This window comes from Narcine bancroftii, chromosome 6, assembly GCF_036971445.1.
Source record: "Narcine bancroftii isolate sNarBan1 chromosome 6, sNarBan1.hap1, whole genome shotgun sequence".
Taxonomy (NCBI): Eukaryota; Metazoa; Chordata; class Chondrichthyes; order Torpediniformes; family Narcinidae; genus Narcine; species Narcine bancroftii.
The window spans coordinates 11,048,974-11,065,265 of NC_091474.1; the positions used below are offsets into that span (position 1 = coordinate 11,048,974).

Below are 16,292 nucleotides of genomic sequence, written 5' to 3' on the forward strand. Positions count from 1 at the left end.
TCCAAACTCCCACCACTCTCTGAGTGAAGTTCCCCTTAATGTTCTCCCTATCACCTTTCACCCTAAAGCCATGTCCTCTCATATTTATCTCTCCTGATCTAAGTGGACAGAGCCTACTTGCATTTACTCTATCTATACCTCTCATAATTTTGTAAACCTCCATCAAATCTCCCCTCATTCTTCTTCTTTCCCTCTAACTCAACTCCTGAAGGTCCAGCATTGTCCTAGTAAATCTTCTCTGAACTCTTTCACTCTTACTGATATCCTTCCTGTAGATTGGTGACCAGAACTGCACAAAATACTCCAAATTTGCTTCACCAATGTCTTATACATCCTCACCATAATATCCCAACTCCTGGGATCAAAACTTTGATTTACGAAGGCCGAGATGTCAAAAGCTTTCTTTAGCCAAGTTCCTCCAACAGTTAATTTTTTTTGTTCCTCTTTATCTCCATGTAAGCATTTTTAAGCAATGGTTTTAACAAATGAAACAAAATCTTGATAATAATTTTATGTTACTTCATGACTTGTTCATGACAAAAGAATTCTGATTCTGATGTTAAGACAAATAGTTTATTACGACATTGAATTTATCGAAAATAAAATATAGGTAATTAGGTAGGAAATTGAAATAATCTCTGAAATACTTTATTGATATCCGTAAAATTAATGTAATTACTGTGATAAATTGTTACAGCTATTGGAACTCTGCTTTACTTAGGTGCCGTGGTAATGGAAAAATACCAGTTAGGCAACAGAACACATCCAGAGGAAGTGACTATAAAGCCTTTCTGTTGGTGCTAGGAAATCAATTCAATCTTTAAGAATGAGCTAAAATTAACATTGCAATACTTCTTCAATATTGATATTCTCATAAACATCACCTTCCTTTCAGAATTAAAATATATTGCTGGAAGTTTCTATCAATGAAGTTTTGGATGTTGAATAATTGTGATGAAATTTCAATAGGCTGATGTATATTTTTATCAGTCCCAGGAGAGGAAAAGCAGTTCAAAGTTTACTTATTTGGTGGAGTCCACTAAGAGTTTCCTGCATGTAACAGCCTAAGAACCAAACAAGAAACTTGTACAGGACATGAAAGCACAATGGACGTAGAGATCAAGAAAGGGAAGAAGGTGAGACCTTTTATAATGTGACAAATCACTTCGAAATATATGCATCAATATATTATAACTTCAAATCTTTTAAATACATTATGTGCCAGATACAATGCAGGTTCTGGGAAGTACACACGCCTGCTGTTTCCTTTAGGGAAACACGTATTGATAAAAGTTTGTTCAGAATTCGAAGTGAAAATGTGGGTTTTTTTGCAGAAAAAATGTATAATTTTTGTGTTATGTTGCTGCAGTATTACAGCATTTCCATGAACATGATAATATTCTGGCATTCCTGCAGCACAAATTATGTGAGCTTGTCCTTTTCAAGTCAACTAATTTTAGGGCTTTTTAAAGCTGCAGCTGAGATTTTATTTGGGGGTGATTTAATTTACTTCCTGTTACTTGGTTTAATTCGTCTACAGATTCTGTTTTAGAATTTACTCTGGACTGCAAAAATTTGTGTGTCGTTAAAGTTAGCAGCAGGCAAAAGTATTGACGGTAGGAATGTAGCACAGTTTTCTGATGAAGCTTCTTTGTTAAAATGGAATGTTGTAGCAGCCACACAGTGTGGTATTGCGAACTGCCACCGTCAGTTCACAGACTTACCTGACACATCGCGGGCGAGCAGTGCTGGGCGCCAAAGTACAGCGAGTGGATCAGATGAAGCCCCTGCCTAAAGGTGTGGGGCACTAATGGCTCATAGCTTTAACCTAACGAGCTCATTAACAGGCAGAGGATAAAAGGTATGTCTGCAATAAACCAGTCTTGAGTTGACTATCTTTGTGTGGGTTTGCCTTTATTTAGTAGCATCTACTTTAGTAGCTGCTACAATGTAATCATTATATATCAGTCTGTAATCTTTTATATTTATTCAATCAATGTTGTACCATGACTTCTGCAATTTTATAAGGATAAAAGAAGAACTATCCACAGGCTAAGATTTGTAATGTTTCTTTTTTTTGTCAAAGGTTTGACCATTTGACTTAAAGTTAAAATTCAATAATGGTAAAGGTTAAAAAGGTAAAGGTTCCATTATTGTCATGTAATACTACATTTAGAATGTAACATACATGAAATTCTTTAATTAAACGCATTGAATTTAGCGTTTAAGCATGTACTCGCCAAAAATATAGAATGTATAACAGCTATTGTTACATTGATGAGACATTTCTGCTGCATTGATTCTTCCTAAAGACAATAAATGCTATTGTTTAGTACACTCAGCATTGCCTGAAGAACATGTACATCAACATGCTTTCAATTTATATCAATGGAAGACAGAGTCATCACTTTGTCCAGCGCCTTTCAAAGAAATAAGGCCCCAGCAAGTTGCACCACTGGTTTACAAAACCACTGCTCTAACCACTGCTCTAATCTACGTTGTCCAGTGAATGATTTCCAAGTTGCATACTTGAACAGTCCCAGGGGATCACCAAAAAAAACAAAATTTAAAAATTATTGCATAATAAATTTATGGGATATGACTTGGAAGTTACTAGTGAGTCGGTCACATGAAAAACAGAGTTTACCTGTTGAGAACCAAGCATAATCAAATCTCCCATCCATTGCAAAAATATTAAGCCAACATATTTGCTTTATTTTAGGCTAGCTTGACTGCAAAATAGAACAGTGATCACTGGGAGCTAAGAGCAAATCCCAAGTGTAACCATTTTGAGGTCTAGATCATCTTGCAAGATGTAAGCTCATCTCAACAACCACAAGCAAGAGAACTGGTATCCTGATGGGCAGACAATATCCCAGCATTACCTGTTACTGACATCAGCTAGTACTGATATGCAAATTGCTATCAGGAACCTCTTATTGTGGCATTAAAATAATACACCCATGGGTCTGAGCACAGTTTAAACCCTCACATCATGGGAGACAAAGTTGTGATTGTGTACCATCAACTAATTAACAAACTATGCAAAGTTTATTTTACTACCTTTAATCTACTCTTATTTTTCCTATAGATTTAAATTCCTTCATTTGTAGAGTGTCACAGTGAAATCAGGCATACAACTGATTATAGCTCTATGTCAAACATCTAAAGATGAGAGGATCTGTATTTAATATAACTTGCACTTCTATCTTAAAATATTAGTGTAGATTGTATGAAAACACTGGACAAAATTTTTTTTCAAAGCATTTGCTTCCTGACCAAAAATTGGGGATTACAAAAGACATCTTCAACTTGAACACAAAGATAATTTCAGATGTTCTGTATCTCATGAGAAGTTGGAGAAACATTCATTGCCTTTCACTGAATTTAGCGTTTAAGCATGTACTCGCCAAAAATATAGAATGTATCACAGCTATTGTTACATTGATGAGACATTTCTGCTGCATTGATTCTTCCTAAAGACAATAAATGCTATTGTTTAGTACACTCACCATTGCCTGAAGAACAAGTACATCAACATGCTTTCAATTTATTTCAATGTAATGCACAGCATCTGTCTAGGTGAGCTGATATAACAGCCTGTCTGCATCTATCTTGACTAAGCTTGCCCAGGCCTAAGACAGCATTTGCATAGCACCTGCACTGATTGCATGCCCAGGCATGCTTGGACTCGCCAACACAGCTTGCTTTGTGGGCAAAATACTAAGAGACTTAAAATATGAAGGAAATCACAAAATAAGTTATATCTAAAAAAAAAGTATGTGATAGGAAATTTTTAAGGTGATTTTTGTGATCACCAGCCCAAAATCCATAAAATACACCCAAAAGTATTCATGAAGAAAAATCTACGTTGTCCAGTGAATGATTTCCAAGTTGGACAGTCCCAGGGGATCACCAAAAAAAAACAAAATTTAAAAATTATGGCATAATAAATTTATGGGATATGACTTGGAAGTTACTAGTGAGTCGGTCATATGAAAAACAGAGTTTACCTGTTGAGAACCAAGCATAATCAAATCTCCCATCCATTGCAAAAATATTAAGCCAACATATTTGCTTTACTTTAGGCTAGCTTGACTGCAAAATAGAACAGTGATCACTGGGAGCTAAGAGCAAATCCCAAGTGTAACCATTTTGAGGTCTAGATCATCCTGCAAGATGTAAGCTCATCTCAACAACCACAAGCAAGAGAATTGGTATCCTGATGGGCAGACAATATCCCAGCATTACCTGTTGCTGACATCATCTAGTACTGATATGCAAATTGCAAGTTGTTTGTCCAATAAAGCACAGGCTGCTCAATTTGCCAAGGAATTTGCACCCAACATGACACTTACATCACAAAGAAAAATGTTGGCACTATCCCAGTGTTATTATCCAAGTCTGTGCAACATTGCCTGATTTGCTGAGTATTTCAAGTACAGAGAATCCCTATTATCTGGCATCTTCGGGGATCGCTGATGTTGGGTATGCAAATGTTCCACTTCACTGAGACTCACTCTTCCAATGCCTAATACACCTGCATTAAGAATACACTGGTTAAAAGACAAAAGGCAGTTCAAAATATAAAGTAATTTGGAAAACTCAGTATTGTAGTCTTTAATTAGATAATTCCCATAAATTACAAAATTTAAATTCGAACCCTAGTCACTGGTGCTGTAACAGCGCTATGCTAACCGTCATAATTAAACCCCTCCCTCAAGTTTATCGATAAAGCCTTACTAATATATCTAATTCAAATAAAAATAAAGACTCTTACTAGGCAGGGATAGGGAGACACTTTGGGAGAGTCGCCCCAGCGGTGAGCGGCATCGGGAGGCTCTTCAACCTATGCGCTATCATGTCATTTCAACACAACTCTGTTGAAGCTTTACCACCTTCCTTGCGCTGACAACCCAACTCACCTCCATGCATGTGTCCCGGTCAGGCCCCTGGTGCACTTTCCTTCTGCTAACTACCCAGTTCAACATTAATGGCTCCAAAAGACTGAAGGTGAGCAAACTGATAGGCTTTTATTTGCTATAGAACAAAGGCACATCCATGCTGATCGACTGTCCTGCACTGTGGAGGGGGCTGTAGAACAGTCATCTTTCTTTAGGAACCTGTGGGTGGGGCCACAGGTACAGTCAACCAATGGTGTGTCCAAACAGATAAATATGTCCATACAGTGGTTTATCACAACATGTGCCCAGAGAAAAGGCCCTGGTTTGGGTTGTGGCCAGAGATTGAGACCTAGTGGAACAGTTCTGTCCCTGTAGAATATGGCTTGGGTCTAGAGATTTGTTGAGATGAGTGTCTAGACTTTGGTATTTAAGGATGAAGGGGAGGATGGGGGCTTTGGGGGTTGCCTGTAGATTGTGTCGAAGATGGTGGGCTTCGTTCTGAAAACTAGAACCCTCAGGCATCATTGAGAGAATTTGGTTTGGTGCGAGTTAATAGAATCAGTCATGGGCTACAGGTGGGAGTCTGAAGAAAGTGCGAAGCTTAAAAAGGAGGATTTAACTATAGCAGGCTAGTAGTGCCTGCTTCAAATGCAACCTATGAGAGTCATTCTTAAATAAAACATAACTGAATATCCTGAGCTCAGTTTAAAAGTAATATGACAAACCATGATGGAAAAAAAATAACTGAGATGAAAGTTTGCCACCTGACTAAATTTTGTATGCCAAAGACTCTCCAATTAAGTTTGAGAGACTTGAAAACCCTCACAGGAGGATAGAGGAAGCTTTGCTCTGCATCTGAGAGTATAGGATGGATGCCTGATAAAAGATAATGCTCTCCTGAGCACTAATATTCTACAGTTAGATGAACAGAGGAATAATTAGCGACCTCAATTTAATTTGTCTAAATGTGATCACACACTGAACAAAGAAGGCAATAAATTATAAAACATTTGATGCATGTTCCTGTAAGTTCCAGGAGAGGAAGAACAGTTAACTGTTCAAGTCGGAACTCATTTGGTGGAGTCAGCTATGAATTTCCTGCAAGTGACAGCACAAAGCAAATACCCTTGCTCACAGTTCAGAATAAATGTGAAACCAAAATTAATCATGATGTCAAACAAGGCAGGAAAGTAACATTTCCATAACTTTATGTTAGTGGAACCTCTGTGCGCATATAGGGCAAGCAAAAAACTAATGAATTTTGTGTATTGTTACATTTTGGGTACGAGTACATGACAATAAAGGAATCTCGAACTAAAGGTAACTTCAAATATTTTATAGGTTTTCACCCAGTCTGTCATAAACTCAAATCAAACTTGAAACTGATCACAACTTTTCCCAGGAAATATTCATCGAGGCAATAGATATTAATGTTTAGAAGCCTTCTTTATGTCATTGAGGAGTAAAAGTGGCAACCATATAAGGATGTGAACTTTCATTGATGAAATGTTGTAAGTTTTTCATGAACCAGTGCTGAGTTCAAGGGGTCTGTTCCAGTCAGGTGGAAGTTTCATATATGCAATTACAGTATTAATGAAAATTGAGATTTGGATTTTCTTCCATTTTAAACTGATGGAGATTTCATTATCTTTGTGGCTTAAATTGCCACTGGTCAATTTGTTGGGAGAATCATTTATTCTGTACTGTAAATTTGACTTAACATGGTTTCTGCAATTCTATTACAGTTAAAGACTTTTGTTTCAAAAGTTTCAACTTTTGTGCCTTACACTGTCATCAGCTCTTCTATTTTCCTGTTTTTAACCACATGATCTTACATTACTTTTTTAATAAATACTCATTTTTAAATGATTTTATGTTCTCTTCCAATATTTATCCATATTCTAAACACTGTAAATATACTGATTGTCCTATATTCCTGTGATTAAAGTAGCATTACTTAAGATCTTTTTCTTACAAAATGCATATGAGAGATCTGTTTTGTGCATCAGTGGTAAAAGGACCATATTGATCACATTCAGATTGACAGCTGATGTATCTAGGATTCGGTATAACTGCCCCATGTTACAGTTTTAAATTATGATCTAATTGAAAAGTAGTCAAATATCTGATTGTTTCTATCTTCTGCTTTCACTACATCTCGCTAAAATACATTTTCAATAAAATCTTAACAAAAATAAAATATTTAAACTATTTGCTACATTGTTATTAAAGCACATGAATCAATGTTATTTAAAAAGAATAAAATGCATTAGCTCACAAAATAACCTGTAAAACAAACTATGAATGGTTATTTAATATCTGACTTCACTTTTGCTCCTGAATCAAAACCCCTGCCGGCCCACGTGACTGAGCCACCAATGCTGGTCTCCACCCTGGCCCCAGTGGCCCACGTGACTGAGCCACCAACGCTGGTCTCCACCCTGGCCCCAGTGGCCCACATGACCGAGCCACTGACACTCATCTCCACCCTGGCCCCAGTAGCCTACGTGCCCGAGTAACTGACACTCATCTCCACCCTGGTGCAAGTAGTCCACATGCCTGAGCCACTGACGCTCATCTCCACCCTGGTCCTAGTGGCCCACGTGACCGAGCCACTGATACTGGTCTGCACTCTGGCCCCAGTGGCCCAGATGACCACACCATTGATGCTGTTCTCCACCCTGGTCCCAGTGGCCCACATGACCAAGCCACTGATGCTGTTCTCCACCCTGGCCCCAGAAGCCCATGTGACTGAGCCACCAATCCTCATCTCGCCCCCTGGTCCCAGTGGCCCACATGACTGAGCCACTGATGCAGGTCTCCACCCTGGCCAATATGACCGAGCCACAGATGCTGGTCTGCACCCTAGCCCCAGTAGCCCATGTTACTGAGCCACCAATGCTGGTCTCCACCCTGGCGCCAGTGGCCTACAGGACCAAGCTTCCATCACGACTATCACCCTAGCTCCACCAGCCCACATGACTTAGCCACTAATGTGGGTCTCCGCCTTGGCCCCAGCAGCCTACAGGACAGAACCACCATCATGAACATTCATTCTGGCCCCTCACCCCCAACTCACCCCTTCCTCTCTTGGATCTCTCCAACCCTACACCTCCTGATCCATTTCCAAAACCAGGATTCTCCACCCACTATTGCAGACCCCTTCTTCTGCCTTAAACTGTCTTCCTCCTGCTGGAAATCTCATTCCTGGCCTTCTGCCCACTCCAAACATTTATACTTCCAACTGCCACTGAGACATCAGCCATTACGACATCACCACTCCCTTCACATTCTAATCTCTGAACTTATCACTTCCGGTCATCTCTCTTCCACAACCACCATGAACCGCCATGCTCTATCTCCTATCCCAAATCCACAAACCCAGTTGTCCAGATGGACCCATTGTTTCCATGTGCTCCTGCCTCACTGATCTGGTATCTGTTTATTTCGATTCCATTTTGTCCACCTAGTCCATTCCCTCCCCACCTCTATCTGTGATAATTCACATGCTCTCTATCACTTCAACAACTTCCATTTCCCTAAACTGGACCACCTCATCTTCACTATGGACATCCAATCACTGTAGACCTCCAACCCCATACCAAAGGCCTCAAAGCCCTTCATTTCTTCCTCGACCACAGACCCAACCAGTCTCCTCTCCACCACCATCTTCCTCCAATTGTCAGAACTTGTCCTCAACCTCAATAACTTCTTCTTTGGTGCTCATGATGGCTTCATCGACTTTATTCACTTTTTTGCCAATTTCCACCCCAACCTCAAATTCACTTTGTCCATCTCGTTCTCTCTGCCTCCATCTCTGAAAACAAACTCTCCACAGACATTGTCGACACAGCTACCTTGACCACATCTCTTCATACCCTATCCCCTGCATGGATTCCATTCCTTTCTCACAATTCCTCCGTTTCCATCACATCTGCTCTCAGGACAATATCTTCCATGCAAGATCATCAAAGATGTCCTCCTCCTTCAAAAGCAAGTGGCTTCTTCTCTGCCACCATCAACTCAGCCCTCACCCACATATACTCCATTACCTGCACATTTATCCTGGGCAGCCTAGATCCCTACGCACAACAATGACTGGATTCCCCTTGTCCTTACCTACCACCTCTCTGTCCTCCACATCCAATATATCATCCTCTGCCATTCCCACCACCTACCACGCCAAGTCAAGTCAAGTCAAGCCAAGTTTATTTTCATCTGATTGCCCAAGTACAACCCAACAAAACAGCATTCTCCAGTCCTCAGTACAAAACTCGCAGTCACACAACAGGACATAATACACATACAGACAAATAATACATATACAGAACAAGTATTCATATACTGTATGCAAATAAATAAATATTGTTTCATAAATATGTGAGTCTCGGAAGGTTAGAGTGAGCAATTCCTTTGGTCTTTCAACATTCTAATTGCCTGTGGGAAGAAGCTGTTCTTCAGCCAGGTGGTGCTGGCTCTGATACTTCTAATGGGAGCAACTGAAAGATGCTATATGCAGGGTAGAAGGGGTCCTCAATGATTTTGCACACCACCTTCCTTCAGACAACAATCCAGGTAGATCACATTAATGGAAAGAGGGAGGCTCCAGTGATCTTCTCTGCCACTCTTGTAGTCCTGTGGATTGACTTCCGATCCATTCTCTGCAGCAACTGTACCATACTGATGCAGCCAGCCAGGATACTTTTGACAGAGCTCTTATAGAAGGTTGACATAATGATGGCTGGTAGCCTTGCCTGGTTTAGTCTTCTCAGGATGCTATGTGCAGGGTAGAAGGGGTCCTCAATGATTTTGTGCACTTTCTTCAGACAACGATCCCATCGATCGTATCGATGTAGGGGAGGGAGACTCCAGTATTCCTCTCTCCTACTCTTATGGTCCTATGGATTGATCTTTGACCTATTTCTCTGCAGCAGCCATACCACACTATTATGTAGCTGGCCAGGATGTTCTTGATAGAGCTCTTGTAGAAGATTGACATGGTAGCCGGTAGACTTCTCAGTGCAGGAGATATGTTTCCAAGGAACTTGGTGCTCTCCACTAAGAGTTATTGATGTGTAGTGGAGGACAATCATTCCTGGTTCTCCTGAAGTCAATGATCATCTCCTTCATCTTGTCCATGTTGAGACTCTTGCACATATCATGAGATTTTCCACCTCTTCTCGACAGTGCGACATCATTATTGCTGATGAGGCCAACTATTGTTGTGTCATCTGCAAGCTTGATGACACTGTTGAAGCTGGATCTGGTGATGCAGTCATAAATCAATAGCATGAACAGGAGTGGGTTGAACAAACAGCCCTGAGGTACACCAGTGCTCAACATGATAGAGCTCAATGTTCTGCTACAAACCCAGACAGACTGTTGTCTTTCTGTTAGGATGTCTAAAATCCGGTTACAGAGAGGGGTGTTGAGTCCCAGCGAGGACAGCTTCTCCACCAACCTCTTCCGAGTTATCATATTAAATGCTGAGCTGAAGTTGGTGAACAGCAGCCTGGAGTATGAGACATTGTTCTCCAGATGGATCAGGACAGAGTGAAGGGACAAAGCTATAGCATTGTCTGCTGAGTGGTTTCTTCTATAGGCAAAGCGAAACATGTCCAGCATCTCTAGGAGATGTGCGTTAATGCATATCATTACCAGAGGCTCAAAACATTTCATAATGGTGGTCACTGCCACAGTGTGGTGAAGTTATTGAGATCTGTTACTGTTGCCCTCTTGAGTGCTGGGATGATAACGATCCCACTACCAGACATATCTTTCCCTTTTCTCCCACAAGCACCACTCCCTCTGTGACTTCCTCATCTCCTCCTCCCATCCCACCAATCACCCCTTTGGCACTTACCCCATGTGTCTGTAAGAAGTGCTACACTTGCACCCTCAACTCATCCCTTACCACCATTCAGGATCCCAAATGCTCCTTCCAAGTGAAGCGACAGACCACTTGTGAATCTTCATGGGTCATCTACTGCATCTGGTGTCTCGCTGCGGTTTCCTCTACATCGGAGAGACTGGACGCAATTTGGGAGATCATTCAGCACCTTCGCTCTGTCCACTGCAATAGTGGATCTGCAGGCAGCACCTTTCAGCTGCTTCTGTCAGGAAAGTGATACAGGACTATCAGAACCAGGCCGAGGAACAGCTTCTTCCCACGGGCATTGAGAATGCTGAATGACCAAAGGAACAGCTCACACTAACCATCCAAGACTCTCATATTCACGAAACAATATTTATTTATGTATTTGTTTGTTTATTTGTACATATGAATTTCTTTGGCTTGGCTTCGCGGACGAAGATTTATGGAGGGGGTAAAAGTCCACGTCAGCTGCAGGCTCGTTTGTGGCTGACAAGTCCGATGCGGGACAGGCAGGCACGGTTGCAGCGGCTGCAGGGGAAAATTGGTTGGTTGGGGTTGGGTGTTGGGTTTTTCCTCCTTTGCCTTTTGTCAGTGAGGTGGGCTCTGCGGTCTTCTTCAAAGGAGGTTGCTGCCCGCCAAACTGTGAGGCGCCAAGAAGCACGGTTTGAGGCGATATCAGCCCACTTATTCTGCACATGTATTGTTTTGTGTGCATTATCTGATTATGTGTCTGTGTGTTTTGCACAGAGGACTGGAGAACACTGTTTCATCAGGTTGTACTTGGACAATCAGAAGGCAATAAAGTTGACCTAACTTTGATACTCCCAGTGAACACCCATTTCAATTCCCCACCCCATTCCCATGCCATCAATGTCGGTTCATGGTCACGTGCACTGGCAGACTGAGAATACCCATAAATTAGAAGAACAGCCCCTTGTATTCTGTCTGGGCACCCTCATACCAGATGGCATTAACCTCCAATTTCCATTCCCCCCTTCCCCTATCCTAATTTCTCTATTCTTCTAGCTCTCTCTCTTTTTCGTTCCCTCTGGCTTCTTTCCTCCAGCTTTGCATTCACAGAACCATCCCATTCCCTAATCATTCCTCTCCTGTCCTCTAATCCATATCTAATTATCACCTTTTGTCACGTCATGGGCTTGTCCCCCTGCTCCTTCTGCCCTTCTCCCCCAGCCTTTGTATTCAGGTGCCTGCCTGCTTTTTGCTCATATGTTAAAGAAGAAAGAACTTGGGCCAGAAACGTTGGTCTTACACCGTAACCTTCTATGGAAGCTGTGAGGCCTGCCGAGTTCCTCTAGCATTTCTGTGTTTTTACTCTTGTATATTCAAGCCTTGGTCAGAATTTGAGCAGATAATTTAAGCCAACATTCAGTGGCAAAAAAAAAGGGAAATTATCACATTGCTTCACCTGAAGTTCGCTGATACAGTAGGAAACTTTGAAAAAAATCAAAATTTTTGGGGTGTTAAAATAACTGAAGAATTTTTTAGTGCCTTAAGCTGTGTTTTCCCAAACAATTGAACACTATGACCAGGAAAATTGATGATGGCAGAGCAGTAGACATTGTCGACATTAACTTCAGCGAGACCTTTGACAATGTCCCACCTGGGAAGCTGGTCCAGGAGGTCAGAATGTATGGGGTCCACATTGAGTTGGCCAAATGCAGGGAAAAGGGACGATCTTGGTCAGCATGACAAGCTACGGAGAAAGCCCAATTTACACGCTCTACAACACTATGACCGGACATATGATTCATAGGATCTTCCTCTACCCAAATTAATTAGTATGTTAAACTATGCCTTAAATATGAATCATTATGTAGAAATACTTTTCTCTTACGATTCACCACCCAAACTGTAACACCTCACACTTCTTTGGATTAAACTTCATCTGCCATTTCTCTACACATTTCCAGCTGGTCTATATCCTCTGACAATCTTCTTCATTATCTTCAACTCTACAAATGTATGTGCCATTTGTAAATGTACCGATCAGCCCACCTACATTTTCATCCAAATCAAAAACATGTAGATTGCAGCTCAGTTCACTAAAACATTGAACATGATTCTGCAAAAAAAATGTTTTTCCCTCTTATGATTTCTTAAATTGACTTTATTCCCTGATCCGTACCATCAGTGACTCCAAAGATTGAGTGAGGAACGATAGGCTTTAATACACATTAGATTTCTGCTGGCCCAACTCCATGTGCTTGAATGAGTGCAAGGGAGCAGGGAGGTCGACCTTTATAGCCAGGTCACAGGGGGAGGGGTTACAGGGGATCGGGTCATCAGTGGGCGGGCCAGCCACTTGTACGCAGACAACACAGAACATGTTATACATATCACCACACTCCCCAAAAATAATCAATCCTTATTAAATATTCTTTCCATGTGTAGGTTTTAAAAATTTGTGTAAATCTATTCCAGGCCAATATTGGAAGGCAAAAATGAATAACCTGGTCATATTTGACATTTTAAGATAATTTTTATAGTCGCACTTTTTTCAAATATAGCATGAAAAATCTAACTGACATTGTTAATGGTCATTTTTCTGCTGTCTCTGTAGTTTTGTTCACGTTTTCTTTATTTGTTGTCGAATGTACATTATAATAACATTATAAAATGCTAATACTGTCCTTTTAGATATGTAACAGAGGTTTAGAATTCTTTTCCAAAAGTGGTTCTCTAGAGTTTATGTATTATTTTAAGGGAATTCGATCATTGATTTTAAAAAGACAAACTATAGAGATATTAAAGCAAGCAGACAAGTGTGATTAGTTTATTTGGTGTAAGTGCTTGCAGATTTACAATGACCTACAGCATTCGATTACTTTTTTGATGCCTTGCTAAGAAGAATGTTTCTTTTATCTCTGAAATGAAGCAAATCTTTTCCCCAAAGCCTACTTGAAGAGCTAATAAGGACAGCCATCTTTAAAGTTCTGACGTTTGCATTCATCATGTGATTTACAGGGTTTTGTGTCTCCTATCAAAAGGCTGGTATTTCCCAAAGCTGACAAGAACAGGAGGCAACAGGACAGAAGCAGTGTGTACAGGAGGCCACTGCACTCTATCCCTCTCTTCCCTCCAGATTACCTCACAGATCCTGAGATCCTACTGCATGATTATCTGGAGAAAGAGGTCAAAGTATGTTCTCTTGCATCTCATCATGCACAAGATAAGTTATTCTTGAAATAATGCACTAATGGGATCAAAAATAAAGATATTGTCGAAAGGATAATATGGTGCAGTAGAAGTCCGAAAATCCAGCCTGCTCGGGGATTGTTCAATCCGTATTTAACTTAAATTGTTATCGCTCAGGAAGGTCTGTGTTGGTTTCAGAAAGATATTCATTGTTCATTGGACACGCACAAACTGATCTCCTTCAATCAGCCATTTCAGTGTCTTGCCAAAGAAACTTGCCCCCTTGTGAGTTTTTCCAAAAGATAACCTCTTCTTCCAGTTACCACAAAGAATTCTGTAATTGACTTCAGACATTTATAATAGGCTGAACTCAGAACTCAAAACCTGTTTTGAAATGGGGTCTTGCAGCAGGTCTGCAAACTTGCAGTCTTCAACACCAACTGCTGCTGTTAAAGTGACTCTCTCTTCTCTCCCCAAAGAATAGCATGTTTTTTTCTTTCTGTTTTGCAAAACCACATGACCACTCTTAGAACAGCAGACTTCAACCAGAAATATGGATCACTGCCACTAGTTTAGCCATAAAAGATAATTCAGCTTCTGAGCCTGGACACATCTGTTCAAACATGCTGTTCCTTTGAAGACAATAGTCCATTTCAATTCTACACATCAATCCAATTAACACCTACTTGTGAAGTCTTCACAGATCATGGTTTCTTGTAAAGTCAAGGGCAGACATGGAGTCCACATTTAGGCATAGCTCTTGCATTTTAAATGAGATGTCTTTTGTGAAATGTAAACTAATGCCTAAACCCTCACAATCTAACCTTACCCCTAAAGATATATTTTATTTCATAATTGTATTAACTTATTCCATAACACAATCCCCGAAGGTGCTGGAAACGAGCGGTTTTACTGTATTAGCAATTGATAAACTGCACAATGGTAATTTGCAAATTAATTTTCATATTAAAATAACCATACATGTGTAGAATAAAACCAATAAAAATTATTACAGGAGCAGGCAGGGAGAATCCCAATCATGTAGCATTCAGCATTGCTGCCTCATGGTTTCAAGTCCCTCAATTTGATCTTGACTTCAAGTGATGTCTATGTTGACTATGTACATTCTCATCTCACCTGTGGCTTTCCACCAAAAAGTCTGACTTACTCCCACATCCCAAAGGTAAGCCAGTAGTTAATTGGCTCTTGTCACTTCTTAATGTGGTAAGTGGCAAAAGAGTCACAGCGGAATTGATTGGCATGTGAGAGAGAATGCTGGGCTACAGAAAAGTAAGGAGAGGGAGGCACAGGATTACTGCTGGGAGCCAGAATCGGTTGGACGATCCTCTGTGTCATAACGAACACGTTAATCCCAGCCACTGTTCAATAAATGCAAATGGATTTAGACATTAATCAGGGCAGGCTTTATTTTTAAAGTCAAATGCTTTCCAACCACTTTTCAAACAGAAATGGAAGGGTGAATGAGTAAACTGAAGATTATATAAGGATGTCAGTTGCATCTTCTTGTGAACTGAAAACTGAATTCAGTTATCTCAGCAGCAAATGTACATCCTTTGCCATCAGCATCTATTTTTGTATCAGCTTTTCCCCTGTTGAGGTAACACTGATGTCAAAGATTTTTACATGCATTTTGAAACTCAGCTTGGTAATCAGGGCAGATAATATTTTATTCATTGAACATAGAAATAAATCAATAAAACTTTCAAATATACTATTCACTGACCTCAACTGTGTCTAAAATGAAACAATTTTAATCTTTTCTTGGAATATTGGTTTCTTATTTGAAATGGAGTTACCTACATACATTGTAATGGATTGGTCCCTCTCAATAAAAGTTGAAATCTTTTTCTTTATTTGGCACAAGGATAACTTTCACACTGAGAGGAAGTGCCAATTAACAAAACATCATACATTAATAAAAACTGAAGCAATTCAGATGTGCCAATTCAACAAGCTAACAACATAGTTAGTGTAATGGTTAGCACAGTGCCATGACCTAGGTTCGAATCCGGCACTGACTGTAAGGAGTTTGTGTGTTCTCCCCATGTCTGCGTGGGTTTCCTCCAGGTGATCTGATTTCCTCCCATGGTCCAAACTGTAAGGAGGTTGTAGGATAATTGGGCTATTTGGATGGCACCGGCTCATGGGATGAAAGGGCCTGTTACCATGCTGTATGTATGTCTAAATTTAAATTTTTGGTGTAGAGCAGAAATTTTCTCTGAGCACTTTTTCTTTAATGTTTCTTTCATTCTTTTTCCATAAAAACTGTTCTCTTCAAGCTATTTATGTCACATGTACTCAGAATAACCTTTCCTCTGAAGAGTGGAAGTGGAACT

The 16,292-nt window shown here is 40.4% G+C and overlaps 1 protein-coding gene and 1 long non-coding RNA gene across 5 annotated transcripts in view; one reads left to right on the forward strand and one right to left on the reverse strand.

Moving 5' to 3' along the window:
* Positions 1-16,292, reverse strand: part of LOC138735703 (uncharacterized) — a 320,545-nt gene that overhangs the window by 90,390 nt on the left and 213,863 nt on the right. Inside the window, exon 4 of one of the 4 annotated variants that reach the window (XR_011339893.1) lies at positions 4,366-4,540. The exons of 2 other annotated variants lie outside the window; for them this stretch is intronic. This is a non-coding gene — a long non-coding RNA (uncharacterized lncRNA). Of the gene's footprint in view, positions 1-4,365; positions 4,541-15,355; positions 15,546-16,292 lie in introns of those variants that run through there. One more of the 4 variants, XR_011339889.1, reaches the window with a different exon arrangement.
* Positions 1-16,292, forward strand: part of ccm2l (CCM2 like scaffold protein) — a 72,267-nt gene that overhangs the window by 25,985 nt on the left and 29,990 nt on the right. The window contains exons 2-3 of the mRNA XM_069883922.1: positions 991-1,136; positions 13,765-13,938. Coding sequence (XP_069740023.1) covers positions 1,107-1,136; positions 13,765-13,938 — 204 coding nt within the window. The 5' untranslated portion in view covers positions 991-1,106. The remainder of the gene's footprint in view (positions 1-990; positions 1,137-13,764; positions 13,939-16,292) is intronic.